Source organism: Pelobates fuscus, chromosome 10 (genome assembly GCF_036172605.1).
Source record: "Pelobates fuscus isolate aPelFus1 chromosome 10, aPelFus1.pri, whole genome shotgun sequence".
NCBI lineage: Eukaryota > Metazoa > Chordata > Amphibia > Anura > Pelobatidae > Pelobates > Pelobates fuscus.
This window is the reverse complement of record NC_086326.1, coordinates 93,688,843-93,710,820: the sequence shown is the minus strand read 5'-3', so window position 1 is coordinate 93,710,820 and position 21,978 is coordinate 93,688,843. Positions and strand designations below refer to the sequence as shown.

Genomic DNA, 21,978 nt, shown 5'->3' with positions numbered 1-21,978 from the left:
CGTGACCCCCCGTAATATTGGAAGCAACAGTCCGTCACCTTGTCCCAACTGACACAGAGCAACGCGGGAGGGAGGCAAAGAAGAGGAGTGTCGGAGAACCTCTGCCTTCCAACAGCCTCAGCCAGCCAATTGGACACAGGGAAGTTACCCTTCTGCAGGTAGGAAACAGGAGGGGAGGGTTGCTTAAAATGTGTACAATGTCAGTTCTATTATTGTTACTGAAATAGTCAGGAGACTAGCAACTGAGCTGTATATTAACTCTTCTTTTGCAGGCAATCAAATATATCCTGAAAGCTAAGTGCAAATATTGATTAGTGAAATGCAAAATATTTTAGTGAAATGGGTCATTGTTTTAGTAGCATATTACAACGAAAAAATGCCATGTTATTTGTTAGTAAGATCAAAATCTTTTTCCTCCCAGATAAATTCCACAAATATTTTACAATGAACATTGCAGTCTGTTTCAATCTCTTAATAACAGTGGTAATCACAAACATGTGAGAACATTTTTACCTTGATTATCCATTCCTGACGGTGTGCTCTTCTGCAGCTATTCTATTTAAACAGCTTCTTTTAGCCACTTTGTATGATTTGGGTGCATTTTGATTATTTAAAACTAATACGAATAAGTGTAAAATATACTTCCTTCCTTTCTTATGGGACAAGCAGCATTAAACCTTGAAATTAAACCACTTATATAAACAGTTTATAAAACTCGTTCCATTAATTCCAAACTCTGGAAGTGTGGCTTCAGTATTTAATAAAATAAAATAGTATTTATGTAAAAAAGAGAATACAAATACAAAAAGAAAAGTCCTGCGCTCAGCAACGACCTCAGTACACATCAGCTCCAATACATATAGTAAAAATCAAAGAAAAAAAAAGTTATCTGCGCTCTCTCCTAATCCCTATGTATATTTGAACTAATGGAGGTCATTTAGTTACATGTAAAAAAGAGGATTACAATGAATTATTATATAGTTCCAAAATTTGTTTTTGTCTATATTGAGTTGCATAATGGTTACATTAAACAAAACCTGTGCTTTAAAAAAAATGTGTACATGTTGCATGCATGTCTGTATGTATGTGTTGTCTGTGTGCCTATCTTTATGTCTGTATGTGTGGTCTGTGTACCTATCTTTATGTCTGTATGTGTTGTCTGTGTACCTATCTTTATGTCTGTATGTGTATAGATCTGTATGTGTATCTATCTGTGTGTCTATATCTATGTGTGCCACTAGAGGCGCTTCCTGCAGTTTCAGTAGTTTGACTCCGTAAAACTACGCTGAATGTCCTCACACTTTGCATGAGGTTGTCCAGCGTGTTGAAAATCCCTGTAGGAAAGCATTGAGGCCTAATGCATGCGACGCTCACCACGTATGTGCACTAAGCTCCCCCATTGGTTAACGTCAGTGGAGGCGGTTCTCAAATTCAGTTTTGTATTCCTAACACTATAGGTTTCCTTTAAATAATGGAGTTTAGCAGAGAAAAAGCAAACAAAGATCACAACATCATAGATAAAGGAGTATAATGTAAAATAGTTTTGCAACGCTATATTTCTTTATACCACATAACAGTACAGGTAAAAAAATTTATGAAAATACACATTGTTAGGGATCGACCAATTATCGGTTTTACCGATATTATCGGCAGATATTCAGTATTTTCGGCAATATCGGTATCGGCCAGATACCAATATTGACGATAACACATACCAGGACCACTGAGCCCATTACAAGCCCAGCAGTCCTGGGGGGGGGGGGCGGCAGCAAGCTGTTACTTACCTCCCAGCAGCTCCCTTCCACTTCCTGTGTAAATCTCCTGAGTCCCGCGGCCGTCAGAGCGTTGCCACGGGTTAACATGGCAACGCTCCGCGCGGCACGCAGACCGCTAGATTTACACAGGAAGCGGAAGGGAGCCAATTAACAGCTTGCTGCTGGCCCCCACTGCTCAGTACATGCCACTGGACTACCAGGGAATGCTATAGCCCCCTCCCTGACCAGGTAACAAGTAGGGAGGGGGGACAAAAATAAAACATATAAATATTCAAAATTAAAATAAGAAATGCCCCCTTTCACGCCCATTTTACACAAATGACATCCCTTCACAAACACACTATACAAACACACACACTGCATGCATTATATACACACACACACACACTCTGCATTATATACACACACTATACAAACACACACACACTCTGCATTCATTATATACACACACACACACTATACAAACACACTGCATTCACTTTACGCACACTACACACTACATGCACTATACACACACTACACAAACACACACACTCTGCATTCACTATATATACACACACACTACACAAACACACCCTGCATTCATTACATACACACTACACAAACACACACGGCATCCACTACACACACAGCTCCCCTGTCTAAACACACTGCATCCACTACATGTGGCATGTATATTTTGCGCATTTACCTTTAGAAATAGTTTATTTTTTCAAAATGGTAAATGTACAGAATATCGGCAAGTTATCGGCTATCAGCCTGAAAGTTCACAGATTATCAGTATAGGCTCTAAAAAAACAATATCGGTCGATCCCTACACATTTTACCATTTCTTGTAAATTGAGGCATTTGGGCTGACTCTGCTGACCACCAAATTACACATATACTACTGGATGAAACACTTTTGTTACACAGGTCATCATCTGACACCGCACATCTACAGGCCTACAAATTGGCTTCAGAGCACTGGAATTTAAAACATACAATGGTGGTACTTTCTAGGCCAAAGTTTGAAATCATTCAACTGGTTTCTAAGGGGACTGCCACACTATAGGTTTGCATCCAAATTGCTGTGTATGAATCACCTCCAAAATAACTGCAATTGCTTATTTACATAAAAAGACTGACAGCATCAGTTCCACTAACTTTACTGAACTAAACAACAAAAAATGCAGAAAAAAGTCTGTAAATCACTTAAGGAATCTATGATACCTTCAGCATGAGGAGCACTCCAAGCGTACAGCGTTATTCATTAAGCTGTTAGTGGTCGGGAATTCACCTCGGAATTGCACATTTTAGACAAACAATCAAAATAGATTTAGAGAATTTTTCAGAAAATTTCAGCTATTTCATCCTAAAATGTACTATTCAATGTTTAAGTTGAGGTTAAAAAAAAAAAATAATAAACCTTTGAGTGTCTGAATGCCAGGATTTATATTTTCTTCTGATTTGTTAAAGGATCACTTTAAGCACCATAACCACTACAGCTCGCCGTAGCAGTTATGGTGCCAGGATTGCTCTGGGGCCTCCCCCCCACTCCCACTTTCTTCCCCCCAGGCCTCCCGAGCACCACTTTCTGCCTCCACTACTACAGAGAGCTGGAAGGTCCTGTTTAGGAGGTGCAGTGTTAGCTCACTGGACGAGAGTATCAGTGCCGTAGTGGTTATGGTTCTTGGAGCGTTCCTTTACAGCACATTTACACTAAAAATGCACAGGTTATTGATTTATTGAAAGAAAAAAAAAGTGGCACAAGTTCAATCATTACGATAATGTTTACGAACACAGATATTGTCTCTGCATTAATGGGTGTCAAAGTGCATTCTAAATGGACCTAAGACTTTGTGTGCATATTGCAGACTGTGCATGTAATTATCTGTGTTTAATAAATGTAAGTAGAATTTAAGAAGCTTACACTACTTAAGAATATTCTGAATGCAAATTTGAAAATTGTTCCATATATTTATATAATTACAATATAATGAAGCCGTGACACTTTGTTTTAAACATGGATTTAAATCTAAATAAACCAACTGCCCAGCTGTTGGTAAGTTCTCAAACCATTCTTAAATGGTTTAACTACTTACTATTAGAAGGCACCATTGCACTCCTGGCACAAGAATTACTATGTTGGGCTGTAGTTGTTATGGTGCTTGCAGTGTTCCCGTGAAGAAGGAATAAAATGGCTATACTCTTATTTTTCACCTGCATCAATGGATATTAATGCAGGTGCATCAAAATATCAGGAACAGAGCCTAAATATTCCCCCCTAACTTAATGTTGTTTGGATGCAGCTGTAATAATGTACCCTTTTATTCAGCAATGCTTTAACCCCTTAAGGACACATGACGTGTGACATGTCATGATTCCCTTTTATTCCAGAAGTTTGGTCCTTAAGGGGTTAAAGGGACACTTTAGTCACCAGAACAATTACAGCTTAATGTAGTTGTTCTGGTGTCTATATCATTTACCTGCAGACATTTTCATTTAAATATTGCCTTTTCAGAGAAAAGGCAGTGTTTATATTGCTCCCTAGAGATACCTCCAGTGGTAGTCACTCAGAAAGCCACAAGAAATGCTTCCTGAGTCAGTACTGTGTTGCCTGCAGCATTGACGTTCAGCGTCTCCACGCTCTGCATGGAGACACTGAACTTTCCTCATAGGTATGCATTGATTCAATGCATCTCTATGAAGAGATGCTGATTGGCCAGCGTGGTGTTTGGATCCACCTCCTGCCCCGTCTCCTTGGCTGAGATCATCAGAATTGACAATCTCAGCCAATCCAAGGCCTTCCTATTGGAAAGCTTGGATTGGCTGAGATCGTCAATTCTGATGATCTCAGCCAAGGAGATGAAGCATGGCCAGCCTGGTGCTAGAATAAAGGGGCGGACAGTCACCTAAATAGTGTTTTGAACACTATAGCGTCAGGAATACACGTTTGTATATTTGACCCTATATTGTTCCTTTAATATATACATGTTTGTTTCTGGACAGGGAATGTGGTGAAGAGAAAACAGAGTTGCAAAAACAACAATATCCAAGTTGGAAAAAGAAATGGATTGCAGAATTTTCTATTACAACAATTTGCATTGAGATGTAGTTGTTGCAATGACTGGAATTCTGCCTAAATTAATTTCACCATACTCTATCACATAGTACATGCTCAAATCCAGTGTTCTTATTCTACAGTGGCACGTATCCACATGAAATGTACAAACCTGCAGAGTCGCATGCTATACAGAGCCTCAACAACATGTATCGTCCATGCCCACCAAAACCTGTAACAACAGATTAGTAAAATTAGCAAATACAGATGAATCAGTTCTTATATGTGTAACTAAACAGAGATTTCTGTCTAGACAAACATTTTAGTATAGTATAGTGCGTTAAAAAGATCATTTAATTCTTGATGTCATATTCTTTAAAAATATATGGAAGAATGCATATGCTAGAAAGATTTAAACAACCTCCAATCTTTCCAGAGGATAGCTGGGAAAGCAGATTTATGGGTTTTCCATACTCCTTACATCGCTCCCATAGGTTTCCTAAAAATTAGTGTACATCATTAAGGACTAACCTGCTAGGTGCTTCCTATTCCTGAAACAAATGAATGAGCACTTGCACAGGATAAAAAAAAAAAAAAGCCCCATTCAAAAAAAAAATTTCGGGAATGACGAATCTCAAACAGAAACATGTGTAAGATATTTCTGGTGATGCAGTTTCAAGAGTTGCAATATGTCACCAATGAAGATAAAGAGAATCTCTGTGAACATTGGAATATGTAGTTAAAGTGATCTTTTAGGTACCCAGACTGCAAGGATACCCCTGGTCGGCCAGTGACTGTGCTGCGTGTTAGGAGCAGGCATTACTTGAAATTACTGGCCAATTTGAGAGATCAGAAAATGTATCGCTTATGCTGCTAAGAGTGCAAGTAAGTAAAGATTGGAGTCTGCAAAATCTGATATATATGTAGTGTTATTTTTACTGGGGAAGATTTAATTATCCAAATCTTCTCCCATATATAGTAAGCTCTCTAACTTACCCATGATACAATACAGTGTGGTGATTCTTCACCATGTACTCGGCAAATGAACCAATAGGACCCAACTTATCATAAGGAACGTGTTCAGGGACGAAAACAGTCAACTGAAAGATAGAAGAAATACAAACATATTTAATCAATTATTTAGTCAGATCGTTTGTAAAATAAAGCACCTGCTCAGAATTTCTCTATACTCTGACTGATACAGGATTTTCCTGTGTGACAACTGACATGTGGATTTCATAATCTTTGCTGCAGGGCCTATTGCCACATCCATTATAAAATCCCATTAAAATGATTTACACACAACCATTTTTGCAAAAGTGCAAAAATAGACAAGTGTTCATCAAAAATGCTTTTAGGACCCATTAAAAGTCAAGATTTCTAATATACCTGCTTTAGAAAAGGTGAGTTAGCCAGCAGCTCAGTTATATTTTAATTTCAATAGAGGACAAATAATGAATGAGAAATTTATATATATGCACACTTACATACATATAAAGAGCAGCAGAAGAAGCCTCTTCCTCATACAAATATTACAAAAAGTCCACACACAAAGTCCCCACAAACACACCACTGACAATACACCTATATGTACAAAACCCCACAAATACACACACCACCAAACACATATCATCCACACACAATACCACAAGCAGTCCCATAAACACATACACAGCGAATGTGGAATATATGAATATCCTATATACAAACGCAATACAAAATAAATACATAAATATAAATACATTTTATATATATATATATATATACCAAACAGGTTATGGCGGAGAAAAAATTGTGATTGAAAGCCCCTTCCACCTGATGATAATAGAAAAATCACAAGATCACGAATATAAAGAAAAAGGCACGTAAAAAGATAGTTGTTTTTTTTTGTTTTTGTTTTTTTTAAGTATTGATAGTTTCTCCTTTATCTCTTGTGTTTATCAATGGCTTAAGTGGTAATAGAGATAAATTAAAGGGATCAAATGATCAAAGAAATTAAGAGAGAAGATCCAAGAGATTTATAAGAAAACAAAATACTAGAAGGTATTTAGGATAATTGCCAGTGCTTTGCTTATATATATATATATATATATATATTTTTTTTTTCTTCTTCTTCTTCTCTTCTCTCTCTCTCTCTTCTCCTCTCTCTCTCTCTCTCTCTCTCTCTCTCTCTCGTCTACCCAATCTCGACTACCAAATCTTTTCTTTCCGTCTCAGAGGAAAAGGAGTGCAGAAAAAGAATATACTAGACGAGAGAGAGGGAATGGAGAGAGATAGAAAAAGGGAAGAAAAATTTAGATTTGGTTCCTCCATGTCCGAGACAGCCTCCCCTGCTGTAACCTGAAAAAGGTTTAAAGTGGGCATTAAGACCCACCAAGGAAAGTGTTTTTCGACTCTTTTTAGAGTCTGTGGAAATAGTGGAAATATACTCCAAGTACTAAATATACTTGTAGTTGTTTCATTTATGTATTGTGTTGTTAAATTATTGTATTGGGGGGTGGGGCCGGACCGCCGAGCTGGACGGTCACAAGCATGAACAGCTCCTGCAATTTTCAGAACTTTCAGCCCCTAAAACCACAAATTCCGACTTAAAAGCGGACTGACAGCAAGACCGGCAGCCCAGAGGAGGCACTGGATCTGGGGAGAGGCTGGCTCCTTGAGCTACAGTCCCCCGGAGGAGGAATCATTGATGCCCCAGACGGGGCCTACTCCGGCGGTGAGTGGGGCGGACGGCCGCTGCCCCACTATCCCGCCTAACAGTGCCTGACCTGCAGACCCAGAGCAGAGCGGATCCGGCCCTGTTCCCCCCCCCCCCCCCCCCCTCTGGACCGGGGGGGTGATCCCGGTCCTTGCCCTGGGACACCGACCGCTACAACACAATGGGGGCCCAGAAATGAGACCACCCAGATCGGCGACCTCTGCACCTCGACCAAAATGGCGGACGCCATGTGCGTTAATGGCAGAGGGAAGGACTATTCTTTACCCACGCACAAGCCTGACAGCATTGCAGCACCTCAGCAGGCCAGAAGCAGGCGAAGCGCAGAGGGCACAATGAGCCAGCAAACACCTACCTCTCAGCCGAGCAGAGAACTGGTCTCCAACGTAAAGAGCAGCACAGCCCTGCCGAAAACGCCGCGATACACACCTGACAGCCGGCATGCAGCGGTAGATCGGGAAGCACACAGAGGAAACTGGCGGAGCAGAGACTCACACGGAGGTTTTACCTATGTGGCCCACGGAAATAAACCTGCGGAATCTGGGGATTACACAGGCGAGAACCAGCACCACTGATGAACTGACCTCAACAACCGAACTAGAACGCGGCCGCAAGGGCCTCGAGGTGATCATCTTGCCCCCCACTGCAAAGCTGCAGTTCTGTCCATAAACCTTTTACTCTTGCCAGCCACCTGACAAAGTAGAACTGTGGCCTGATGTGTTACAATATGCAGATGTGATATGTTAGACACCTACCAATGCTGTGCCCTCAGTTTAACTCAACTCAGCCAGTAAGCCTCTGCCAGCCACATCATTTTGCGTTGTTTTCAGTTTAAACTGTTTTAGCTTATTTTGTTTAGTGAAAGTGACCCAATCATTCCTGCAACAGGGCCCGGTCTCCCAGAGGTAATAACAGCTTGTACTTAACTACGTCTTCATTAGCCTATTATTACAGCCTGTAACGATGCAAACCATGTCTCAAAGTGAGGTACAATGCTTGGCTATCTCGACATGGTATAATAAGCATACTAAGCTTGTAGGTAAATGCTCGATAACTTACACTCATCCTTGTAACCATGTACCATGCATTTCAGCTAAACGTCAGCTAGACGCTACGCATACTAAAATACTTATACTTAGCTTGTTTTCTCTTGTTAACCACCATACAAAAAATGTGCATTTATGTTATATGCCACAACTGTTATACTCTGCATATGTTGAAACATGCTACTGCTGTTGGGGCATGGCATGAAAGCCTGTTATACTAACTCATGCACAGAAAAATAAAGAATTAAAAAAAAAAAAAAAAAATTATTGTATTGTTCACGAGAGCTCTCTAGATTAATTTAAAAAAAATAAAAAAAATTTCAATAATAACGTTAAATATACAGGGTTTAAATATCCCTCAAAAAAGACAAGCTTTTCAAGAGTACTTAAAAAAAGGAACATGTTCAAATTGCTATGATCCAAGAGACACACTGGCGTAAACAGGATGAAAAAAGATGGAATAGCAGATCCTTTCCTTTAAAAATTTGTTCCTCTAGGGAGGAGGGAAAAAAGGAAGAAGTAGCAATATAGTAACAAACTAGCGGGATAAACAAGTCTTAAAAAAACGCAAGGACTTTTAATAACTTGATGAAAAGAGAAGGTCTATTTGACATATGGAGACTTAATAATCCTGCAGAGAAAGAATTCACGTTTTATTCCTGGCCTCATAATTCGTACTCGCGAATAGATCTGATTTTTGGAGACTCTAAACTGATAGAAAGAACAGATAAAATAGAGATCAAGCCAGTAATATGGTCAGACCATGATAGTGTATGCCTGGAACTAAATAGTAATAGATCAAAGTGCAGTAAGAATACAACCTGGAGGCTAGATGAATCATTATTATTAAATAAAGATTATAAAGACTATATAGATAAAATGACCATTTGTTATTTTGAAGAAAATAATAATGGACAAGTGGAGAATGATACTCTATGGTGCACATATAAAGCGGTAATAAGGGGACATTGTATAATGCTTAATAAATTAAAGAAAAAAGAAAAAGGCGCAAATGTACAAGAACTTTATATTGAACTATATAATTTAAATAAGAAAAATAATACAAACCCAACCAAGGAAAAGCAGGTAAAAATAGATAACATTAAATCTGAGATACAGGAAAAAACTTATGAAAAAATCAGAATAAATATGCATAAACTTAAAATTAAATATTATCATAAATCTAATAGAGCTGATAAAATAATGACGAACTTGCTGAAAAAAAGAAATACATCCAATAAGGTTGATAAAATAATAACTAATGATTCTATCTCCCTTTTACCAGAACAAATAGGGAAAGCATTCAATGAGTACTATGCCAACTTATATAGTCATCCAGTAACTACTCCTTTAGAAATAATAAAAAAAATATATAAAATCAGCAAAATTGAATAAAATAACAGAAACACAAATAAATAATCTAAACAAAGAAATTACGGAAGGAGAGATTAACATAATAATAGACAGATTAGAAACTCATAAAACGCCAGGTCTGGATGGATTTGGGAACAAATTCTATAAAACAATGAAACACCTATTGACAGACCACCTAAAAATATTTTTAATACTGCAGTCAAAAAGGGCAGATTCCCAGAAGAAATGCTTAAAGCAAACATTCTACCTATACTGAAACCAGGGAAGGATCCAACTAAAGTTCAGAGTTATCACCCAATATCACTAATAAATGTAGATATTAAGATATTTTCTGCGATTATAGCTAGCAGATTAAAAGAAGTTATGAAACAACTAATCCATCCTGATCAAACCGGTTTTATTTCAGACAGAATGTCAAGCAATAATATTAGACGTTTGATAGATGCACTAGATATATCACAACGCAAAGAAAGTCCCATGCTGATCCTGTCTTTAGATGCTGAGAAAGCTTTTGACAGGGTCAGCTGGGACTTTATGAAGTTCACATTAGAAGAAATAGGTATACAAGGTTGGCTGCTTGATGCAATTTTAGCTTCATACAAAGATCCAACGGCAAGAACAATTGGTCCTGGCATATGCTCAGAATGGTTTAAATTGAACAACGGGACCAGACAAGGGTGCCCGTTGTCCCCTTTACTGTTTATACTAACTATAGAGGTTCTAGCTAATAGAATTAGAAATAATGAAAATATTAAGGGATTCCTAGCAAGTCAGAAAGAACTAAAAATATCTCTTTACGCTGATGATACTATTCTATTTTTAAGTAATGCGTCAACATCTATACCAAACGCAATGTTAGAAATTGAAATGTATAGTGAAGTATCAAATTAAAAATTAAATAAAACAAAATCAACTGCTATATATATCAATATGTCGAATCAAGAAATAGATTCATATCAAGAAAAATATAATTTTATTAAAGCTAAAACGTTCCCATATCTAGGAATTAAAATTAGCAGAAAAGTAGAAAACATTATGCAAATAAACTTCATGGATCTCTTAAAAGAAACTAATAAGAATTTGAAAGAATGGAGAAAAAATTTATACTTTGAAATCATATGTTTTGCCAAAATGGATTTATATGTTTAGAATGCTCCCATTAGAAATCCTTGAATGCATGGTTAACAATGATCAACAATGCTTTTTCTAACTTTGTATGGCGAGGGAAAAAACCCAGAATTAAAAACGAAGTATTATCAAGAGGAATAAAGAAGGGAGGCTTAGGTTATCCAAACATAAGGAAATATTATGAAGCAGGGATTATAACGCATGTCATGGCTGGCCAGATAAAACAAAATAAAGAGGAGATATGGTGGTGGTCAGAATTAGAATCTAGCCAATTAAGAGATCCTTTAGACTTATTCGGGAAAATAAAAAAAATGTAATTTATCCAGATCATATATCTTAGGACAGATTATTCCAATATGGCAAAAAATAAGGAAAAAATTGATTTAGTTAACAAAATATTTGATTTTCAAAACCTAGATATAATAGAACTAAATATGAAGAATATTTCCTTAAAATTATGGAAGGAAGAGGGGGCGTTGCCAACCGCCGAGCAACCTGGCAGCTTAGGAATTTGCTCCGGCACCCGGGCTCTCAAAATCCACTAACATCGCCTCCCAGAGCTACTGAAAATACCGACAAACTCAAAATGGCAAGCACTAAAGGGAAGAAGAACATGCAGAAACATGAAAAACTTAACTTTTTCCACCAGAAAAGTGCAAATAATCAAGAAGATGACCGCGAGGTGATCCAAGATGGCGCCGCTACTCAAACGGCGGGAAGCGTCTCACCCGCGGACCCGCTACACAATACCCAGGAATGTCTGACCAAAACACACCTCGATGAGGCAATGAACGCCATGGCAGACAGACTCATCAAAACGTGGCAATCTTCCATAGCTCAACTCCAGAAAGAAATACAGGACGTTGGCAACAGAACCGCGCACCTGGAAAACAAGCTAAGCGAATATGCCACAGCGCACAACGATATGGCTGACCATGTCGCGACGCTGGAGCAAAAAATTGAACAAATGGAAGCGCGGATGGCTGATGCCGAAGACCGCTCGAGACGGAACAATATCAGACTCAGAGGAGTCCCAGAGAATATTCTACCACAAGACCTGCAAGTATACGTACAAAGCCTGCTGCGGGCCTACGCTCCAGATATACCCACTGATATGTTCCTAATAGATAGGGTACACAGAGTACCAAAACCACGCAATCTGCCTGACTCCATCCCGCGAGATGTCTTGCTGAGAGCACACTACTACCACATAAAAGAAGCAGTAATGAAGGCAAGCAGAAACCGCACGACACCGCCTGAGGCCTACGCGAAAATCAAGATACTGGCGGACCTATCTGCTGCAACCCTCAAACGCAGAAGAGACTTCCACCCTGTAACAGAAGAACTACGCCGCGCAGGTATCAGATACCGCTGGGGATACCCTACGAAATTGCTGATAACAAAAAACAACGAGCTCAAAATCATCCACACGCCAGATGACGGCACCCGCCTGCTGCGAGAATGGGGACTCCTCCAAGATCTCCCCGCGACTCAAGCAAGCCCACCCAGGCGACTGACTCCGGAATGGCGCCAGATCTCAACACAAGCTAAATCCCCTTGAGCCTAACGCTGGACTAGGCCGCCACGGCCATAACCAGGGACACGTGAGATTTCTCTATGTTGTAATTTCAGTAGTTAATCGTTACCATAGTTATGATTATTATTTTTTAACGAGGTTAATTGCTTTGATTAGCACTACGTTCACAAACCTAATCAAATTATCTCCCAACACGCGCTAGACGCGGGAGAAGGGGATACCCCCACCTAGCATATTAATAGATATAAGGCGGTCTGGGCCGCCATGTTTGTAACAAGGTTATATAAGACCACATAGCAGAATGCGAAGTATGGTGTCTTTACTCAGATAATACTGTAAATATCTGTTCTACACATGATTGTATTACTTATCCCATTGAATGTTATCGCACATGATGTGTATACTATTAGAGGGGCGGGAGGGACACACATACAATTATATCACGTGTCCGCAAGAACAGATAATCATGACCTGCACGTGGGCCACAAGTGACACATAGAGATGGCACCAGCAAGCGCCATACCTCACTCTTTAGCATCATAGGAGCCACTTACCACAAAGTACCCCAACTACCCAATAAACAAACGTTTCCACACATATTATGTCTATAATACACATCGCTACACATGTCATGCCCGTAACGTGCAGTGGGACAGCACAGAAGGTTCAAGTACACTGAGGGTACTTCACAAATTTCCTGCTGAATGTAATGCAGGTTGCAAAATGCACGCACCATCACTGACTAACGGAAATAATGTGATAAAAGATGTTACTGAATGCAAAACAGATTATTGTATATAAGAGAATGTGGTGACGACACTATATGCCCAATTATTGTTTTACTCATAAGATAACTGCACAATGAGCTAGGCTCACCGGTCGGCACCATGACCGCACACACAATCCCCGTATAACAACTGACCTATGGTTCTGGGAAGAAACGTGAAAAGTAAAATTAAGAGAGCCCACTGGCCACATCACTAAAGACGCTACTTGGGCGTCCATCCCCCATGGCACAACGCCATAGTGCCAGGACCCACGTTTGGGTCTACCTGTATATACTTTGTTCTTACTCCCACTGTTCATCCTGTTTCCCTACCCCCCTTGATCCTATGATTCCCAGGCACAAAACCACCTCAGGAATGTCGATGCACAAATTGCTCAGCAACCACACCGGCTCCACACTACATCACCATATTGAATGTGAAGAACTGATCCTAAACACCCTTTACCATTCTCCCATAACATGAGAATATACTCGCACAACTGTAGGGGACTAAACACCCCCCACAAGAGGCGTATGGTACTAGAGGAAGCCAAACGGAGTCGGGCAGACGTTGTATGTCTACAAGAGACTCATTTCGTTAATTCCAAAGTGCCCACACTAGGCGTACAACACTACCCGCACCAATTTCATGCAACGCACTCTTCCAAATCCAGGGGAGCCTCTATCCTATTGCACTCCTCACTAACGGTTGAAACATTATATGTCATTAGGGACAAACAGGGCAGATTTGTACTACTGCAATGTATTATAAATAACTTGCCATATACCATTATAAGTTTTTATGCCCCTAACGTACATCAACGGAATTTTTTACATAAGGTACTCTCCAAACTCCCACCCGGTCAAACAGCCTCAATCTTATTATGTGGAGACTTGAACCACCCCCTCGATCCACACATGGACACTACGCTACAGTCCACATCCCCTAGACACAAAACGCTCAAGACACAGAGCAAAGCCCTTAACAAACTACTAGGGGAACACGGCCTATACGACTCCTGGAGAACACTCCATTCAAACGAGAAATCATTCTCTTTCTACTCAGCAGTACATAAATCCTACTCAAGGATCGATTTCATTTTCATGACCGGACCACTACTTACTAGGGTGACCCACAGTGAGATTGGGGATATCACATGGTCAGACCATGCCCCGACCACAGTAGAACTGACTGCGGACTATCAACATAGAGGCAGGCCACCATGGCGACTGGATGATTCCCTTTTACAGGACAAAACATTCTCAGACGAAACATCAGAAGCCTTAAAGTCATACTTCCAAATTAACGATACACAAGAAGTGCTTCCAACTACTGTATGGCAAGCCCATAAAGCAGTTATTAGAGGACTTATGATTAGCAGGGCGTCCTATTTAAAAAAGAAAGCACAACAGGAACACCTAACCCTATTACGCACCTTAAGGGACACAACGGCAGCGAACATAGCGAGCCCCTCAGCACATTTAACAAAACTAATACAGGACACCACAACAAGTATTAACAACCTAGCAATCTCTAAAACAGCACGCATATCACACAGGCTAAAACAAAACTTCTACTCACAAGGTAATAAAGCAGGCAAATACCTAGCAACTTCACTGCGTCAGAAACTAGCCAATGCAAAAATCCCATACCTGTTAACACCCAAAGGCTCTAAAATACACAACCCACAAGATATCAATGACACAATGGCAGACTACTACCACACACTATATAACCTCAAAGACGACCCTAATCTACACCAACCTACACCCCAGGAAATACAAAGCTTCCTACAAATGACTGAATTACCAACACTGACGGAACAACAGAAAACTATACTGCAAAACCCCATTACACACGTAGAAATTCAAACAGCCATACACTCACTCCCCCACGGCAAATCACCAGGACCCGACGGGCTTACAAATTCTTACTATAAACGGCTAGCTGCAATCCTCACTCCACACTTAGGAAAAACCTTCAACCATATCCTCACAACAGGACAAATGCCCCAGGACATGCTTATGGCGCATGTCGCTACGCTGCCAAAACCAGGTAAACCCCCCACGAAATGCCAAAACTTAAGACCCATTTCACTTCTCAATACAGACATTAAACTGCTGGCGAAGATCTTCTCCAACAGATTAACAAACATAATCCCGACCTTGATACACGAAGATCAGGTGGGATTTGTCAGTGGCAGGCAAGGGGCAGACGGGACCCGAAAGGTACTAGATCTACTACAGGGGGGACGCGGGGGGCGAACCTAGTGCATCATGTTATCACTGGATGCTGAAAAAGCATTTGACAGACTGCACTGGCCTTTCCTCCGCGCTGTCCTGCTTAAATACGGCTTTCCAGACACCTTCCTGAAATTAGTGGGAGCACTATACTCTAAACCGACAGCAAAAGTCACAAACGGCGGATTTAGCTCGAAACAATTCCACATAACCAATGGATCAAGACAAGGTTGCCCACTGTCACCCCTCCTCTATATCCTGTCCCTGGAGCCACTCACTCAACTCATTAGAGATAACCCCAATATACATGGCATCACAAGACAAGGGAAAGAATATAAACTCACACTCTTTGCAGACGACATACTCCTGACGCTAGAACAACCACATATATCCTTACCTAACTTTCACGACACCCTCTCCCAATACAGCAGATGCTCCTTCTATAAACTAAACATGACTAAAACCCAAGCAATGGGCATCAACATCCCGTCTGATAACCTAAATAGACTACGCTCCTCCTTCAACTACGACTGGCGCAATGACCACCTAAAATTCCTAGGAATCCATATCACGCCAACCTTAACAAACTTATACAAAACTAACTATCAGAAAACACTGAATGAAATAAAAAATGTCCTACTGGGTTGGAAGGGGAAATTCATCTCCTGGTCTGGGAAAATAGCCGCACTTAAAATGATTATTGTACCAAAACTGCAGTACCTGTTTAGAACACTACCTATAAAAGTTCCACCCAAATTCTTACAAGATGCACAACAAACGCTATTAAACTTTATTTGGAACAAACGCAAAGCAAGAGTGGCAAAAAGCACGTTATACCTACCACGCAATAAAGGGGGCATGGGAGTACCAAATTTATCTAACTATTACAGAGCAGCCAACCTAGGCCCCCTACTAACAGCCTGCAACCGACAGAGCCCAACCCAATGGATGGACCTGGAGGCACAACATGCTAACAATATTCCCATGTCGATACTAGCATGGCTACCCCGACGCAACAGGCCCGTAAGGACCGAACTACTACCTACCACAGCTCTCACCCTGTCCATCTGGGACCAATACTGCCGCACAGTGGGCTGGCTAGACAAAATCTCACCAGCAATACCCATGAAGGCATTACACTACCTAATACCAAATTTCAACTACACGGTATGGCACAGACATGGAGTGACACATTTGCACCAATTACTTCAGGAACACACACTCCGAAGCTTCAAAGACTTAGCAACCTCATACCACCTGACCCAAATAGCCTCATTCTCATATATGCAGTTAAGATCATGGTTACTCAAACAAACCTTGACAGGGTCTAATAATGTAAAAGGGCTACAGCTGACGGTAGTAGAGAAAATATGCGCACGTCTCGCAACCCCTAAAAAACTCATTTCGGAACTATACAAAAATATGCAAACCCCTAAAACACATGCCCAACTCTCATTTATTGCAGCATGGGAAAAAGAGTTTAAATACCCTCTTGATGAACAACAATGGAGCGAGATACTCCACGCACATCATTCCCTCTCTAAATGCACCTCACATTTGGAACTATCTAGGAAAATACTATACCGGTGGTATTTAGTACCCACACGCATAAAAGCCACCTACCCACACGCCTCCGACATCTGTTGGAGATGCCAACAACATAAAGGCACAATGCTCCATATTTGGTGGGATTGCCCCTCCTTAACACAATACTGGGACGACATCACAGCCATCATATATGATAGCACCAACACTTCTATACCCCGCAAGCCAGAGACATATCTGCTCCTACTCCTGTCCACACACGTACAGGGTAAGCAAAAATATCTAATCTACCATATACTTATAGCTGCGCTAACAACTATAAGCAGACACTGGAAATCCACCACCCTGCCCACAGCAACAGAATGTATAAAAACTATAGAAACGACCAAGATATATGAGCTTGCAGCCAGGCGCTCCAGCAGCCCCAAAAAAGATTGGTCACAAGCTTGGAATATATGGCAATCATATATGGAGCGTGACGCCATACCCCCCACATGAGACGATCGAAGCAGAAACCTACGGACCGACAGCTGTGCCCTTCCTTGAACCAAATGTACATGCAATATAAAGTCGACTGACATATGTAACTATAAATTAACGTAACTACCACACAATGAAAATGGACACTCCATCCTTAGCAAAATCGCCAACTTAGGAAAACGACAACCTGACAGATGTACTCATTACTAAACAGGAACCTGGGAAAATCCTAAAACCCCACCCCCCCACCCCCTTTCACTTCCCTTCTATCTATCACTTCACCCCCCCAACTCCCCCACACATGGGGTGCTCATGACATAGAGAAACGAAACAATTCAGGACAAAGAGGGGAACCTCGCAAGGTTCGACCTAACACCCCCCCACAACGCTGGGAAAACCTGACATGTCAAACACACCCAACACGACACGCTAATTACGTATCAATATGTTGACCATAATATGTATGTATAAAGCTTATCGCCTTTTAAGCAAATGTATGTATGATACGTTACTAACAATATTCCCCCCATCCCCTTTTCTCTTCTGTACCCCTATAAAACTTCAATAAAAATTGTTGATACATAAAAAATTATGGAAGGAAAAAGGAATAAGCACTTTAAAAGATCTGACCAAAGATGGCAAAATTAAACCTTATAAAATGCTGATAGAGGAGTTTAAGTTCTCTGTTAAAGATGTATATACTTACCTCAGAGTAAAACACTTTTTGGAGAAAGTTGAGATAGTAATAGAGGGTAATATGTATGATATTTTTAAATCAATAATATACCATAATAAAACAAAGCAGTTGTTCTCTAGATGTGCTAGAATGCTAGACCCAATGAATGATTCAGTTTTATCCAGTGCTATTAAAAAATGGAACACTGAATTAAAAATAAATATGAAATCAAATGAATGGTTAGCTACTTTACAAAAAAATCTATAAATATGTCCATTCTTTCATATTGATAGAAACACACTTTAAGCTGGCTTATCAATGGTATATGACGCCAACTAAAATAGCTAAATTTGATACATCTATGGATACAAAGTGTTGGAAATGTAGAGAGGAAAAAGGAAATTATATCCATATGTGGTGGTCATGTAAACAAGTGACTGTTGTATGGCAGTGGGCTCACCACACAGTGTATCATCCATACACTGTGTGGTGTAAAAATATTCCTAAAACCTGAAATACACTATCAATGGCCAAAATCAAACAAAATAAATCAATTTTTAATAACTCATTGTTTAATAGCCTGTAAAATAATAATAGCAAGGAACTGGAAGGGAGATACCGCATTTAACATCAAATTAATAACAATACAGTTGATATATCAAATTAAAATGGAGAAGGATCACTGCAAGTTTTTGAATGATAACTTGAGCCTATGGGCAAATTGGGAAAAAAAATTACTACAAATGTAATATCGAAACCTTTTGAAATAAGAAGTAGAAGCTGGAAGTATGTAGAGCTCTCGTGGGGGGTGGGTTGTTTTATGTTTTTTGTCTAAGTGTTTATGTGTATGAATATGAATTTTTAAATACTTTTTTGTATAAGTGAAATTATGGTAATAAATTTCAATAAAAAGAGAATTGAAAAAAAAAAGAAAAAGAAAGCCCCTTCCACCTTAAGTCTGTGGATAATTAATGTTTAGAATGGAATGAGGCAAAAATGTAATTTTTTGTTAAACTAATTTGCATATGACAAACCCAGAATCCTTTGCGGTAGTAACATCACTGCAAATTTTTGATTTCTGTGGGAAAAGCAAGTCTTATGGCTCGACTGGTGTGCAGATTTTTGTTTAACAATGTATTAACTATCTATATATAATCACCCATGAGGCAAATAAAATTTTCTCTCTCTCTCTCTCTCTCTCTCTCTCATCCAGGATGCACACACAGGTCTTTCAATTTAGTACGATGTGATTTATTGAAGTGAAATTACATACAGCAAAAAAATTCTACGTTTCGACCCTGCTGGGTCTTTTACTAGATTGAGAGATTTTATATATATATATATATATATATATATATATATATATATATATATATATATATATATATATATATATATATATATATATATATTTATTTATTATCTGGTATTCAATTTGCCTATCGGGTGATTGTCATAGTTTAGAGGGGAAAAACACAGTTTGCAGTGCTTGTCTGCAGACAAAATGACACACTAAAAATTATTTAAAAAAAAAAAAAGGTATTTCATAAAGTGCATGTAATAACATGATTTTATGGCAAGACAGGAGGCTTCATATTTGCTTATCTTTCTTTAACTGAAACTCCCAGCAGCAAAGAAACAGTTAACATTAGTGTAAAAAATTCAACCAGAGTGCATAACAGGAATATACAGTGCCATTAGACTTCTCCCAATTCCTCTTTCTTTGCTGCTTGCCTCCCAGGGGAGTCTGTTTAATTTTATGATTTGCTCAGCTTGGTTAAAGCTTTTATATTTATACAAATTCCTTTATGTACCTTAGTTGCTTCATGGTACATATTTTTTGCACTTCTTGCACTGTATTTCCGTGCCCATTGTTATCTATGTAACCTTTTTTTCAGGTTTGTTTAATTTCATTCCTATTGCCATTTGATTGATTTGTCCTGACGTGTTTCTAACGTGCGGGCTGTTTCTATAACGGCACACGGGGTGGTTTACCTCGGTTCCTGTTAATTCCAGACCTTTCTTAAGCCTTTGTTGGACCGCCCTCTCATCTCCCATTCAATACATTGCGGCCGCGGACTCCGTTTCCCAGGGAGCCGCGCTTTTCTTGGGCTTCCCCTCTCACTCGTGTCTTTCCTTGAGCGATTTCTCCGCCTACCTGACATCGCGGCGGCCATTTTACCCGTCCTCTGTCTTCCTGCCTTTTTTCTCTGGCGCTCGAACGGTCAGATCTGTGGGCACTTTCACACATCCTTTTATTGGTGGTCAATTTATTAACCCCTACTACTCCTAAACTTATGTTTACTTTCCTAACAATAACTACTAAGCTTGATGACAGTCTTTCATTCTCCTTTTTTCCTCAGATTATTACTACAGACCAGCCTGCTTATTTTAGAGGGCTTTTGTGGGTGATCCCCACTTTATTGTCTCCATTGATTATAGTGGTTGACCCCCACTCTATACTGTATTTGGTGACTATCCTCACCTAAATTGATTACTGTGGCTTAACACACCATCTCTTGTTAATTATGTGGGTGATCTCCACTGTGTTTTTGTTTGCACTGTGTGGGCTAACCCCACTAACTGTTGCTGTGGGTGTCCCCCACTCCCCTGTCTCACTGAGCTGCCTCTTATTTTACCCTATTATTATCGTTGGTATTGTTTGGGTAAAACCCAATTGTTATGCAGTATAATCCTGCTTCTACTTATTATTAAAGTGCACTGATGCTTTATTTTGAGTTCAGTGCACTTTTACACTTTTAAAAGAATTGAGATTTTATATTCTCGTTTTTCTCACACATATTTTGTGTCATCCCCTCAAATACGTGCTTAAGGACCACTCTAGTGCCAGGAAAACATACGCGTTTTCCTGGCACTATAGTGCCCTGAGGGTGCCCCCACCCTCAGGGACCCCCTCCCGCCCGGCTCTGGAAAGGGGAAAAGGGTAAAATCTTACCTTTTTCCAGCGCTGGTCGGGGAGCTCTCCTCCTCCTCTCCGCCTCGTCGGCTGGATGCGCACGCGCGGCAAGAGCTGCGCGCGCATTCAGCCGGTCGCATAGGATAGCAAAGGCGCATTTAAACGCCGAAACGCGCGTCGAGCTATTTTGAGCCGATGCAATTTATTTTCAGTTTTCCTTTTTTGATTCATTCACTTTTTCCTTTTGGCTGGGTTGTTTATTTTTACTTTTTGTTCGTGTAACTGTTTGCAGAGTGGATGGGGAATACCCCCATTTAGCATTTTGGGTTGATATTTGTATGGGGAGATAGGGAAAGGTTGAGGCTGCCTTGAAGTAGCAGTTTAATTCTTTTCTCACTGTTGTGAGTTTTGACAGCTAGTCCAGGGCATACTTAGGACTTTGGTGTGGCACTTATGTGAGTAAAGGGTTACGGCTCTGTAACATTAGCCGGAATATCCCTTGATATCAGAGCAATACTCTCTCACCTGCACAAATCGTATGCAGGAATACCAGGAAACACTAAGTGAATTTTCCTACATATATATGCTCCATATTCCCTCAGGATAAGTGCACCATTTGGTTCTCTATATAGTGACTCCCTGAGCTACCTCTACCGCTACCAGGCATCTCTCTATACTTCGGTATATTGATCCCCCCTTTTTCCTTCTCTCCTCTTACTATCGTTCCTCCCATC

At 40.0% G+C, this 21,978-nt stretch overlaps 1 protein-coding gene across 1 annotated transcript in view; it reads right to left on the bottom strand.

Annotated features, from left to right (window-relative positions):
- TMEM254 (transmembrane protein 254) overlaps nucleotides 1-21,978 on the bottom strand; it is a 36,087-nt gene that overhangs the window by 7,055 nt on the left and 7,054 nt on the right. Inside the window, exons 2-3 of the mRNA XM_063434150.1 lie at nucleotides 5,815-5,918; nucleotides 4,991-5,050 (exon numbers count right to left, since the gene is read on the bottom strand). Of these exons, the coding sequence (XP_063290220.1) occupies nucleotides 4,991-5,050; nucleotides 5,815-5,918 (164 nt within the window). The remainder of the gene's footprint in view (nucleotides 1-4,990; nucleotides 5,051-5,814; nucleotides 5,919-21,978) is intronic.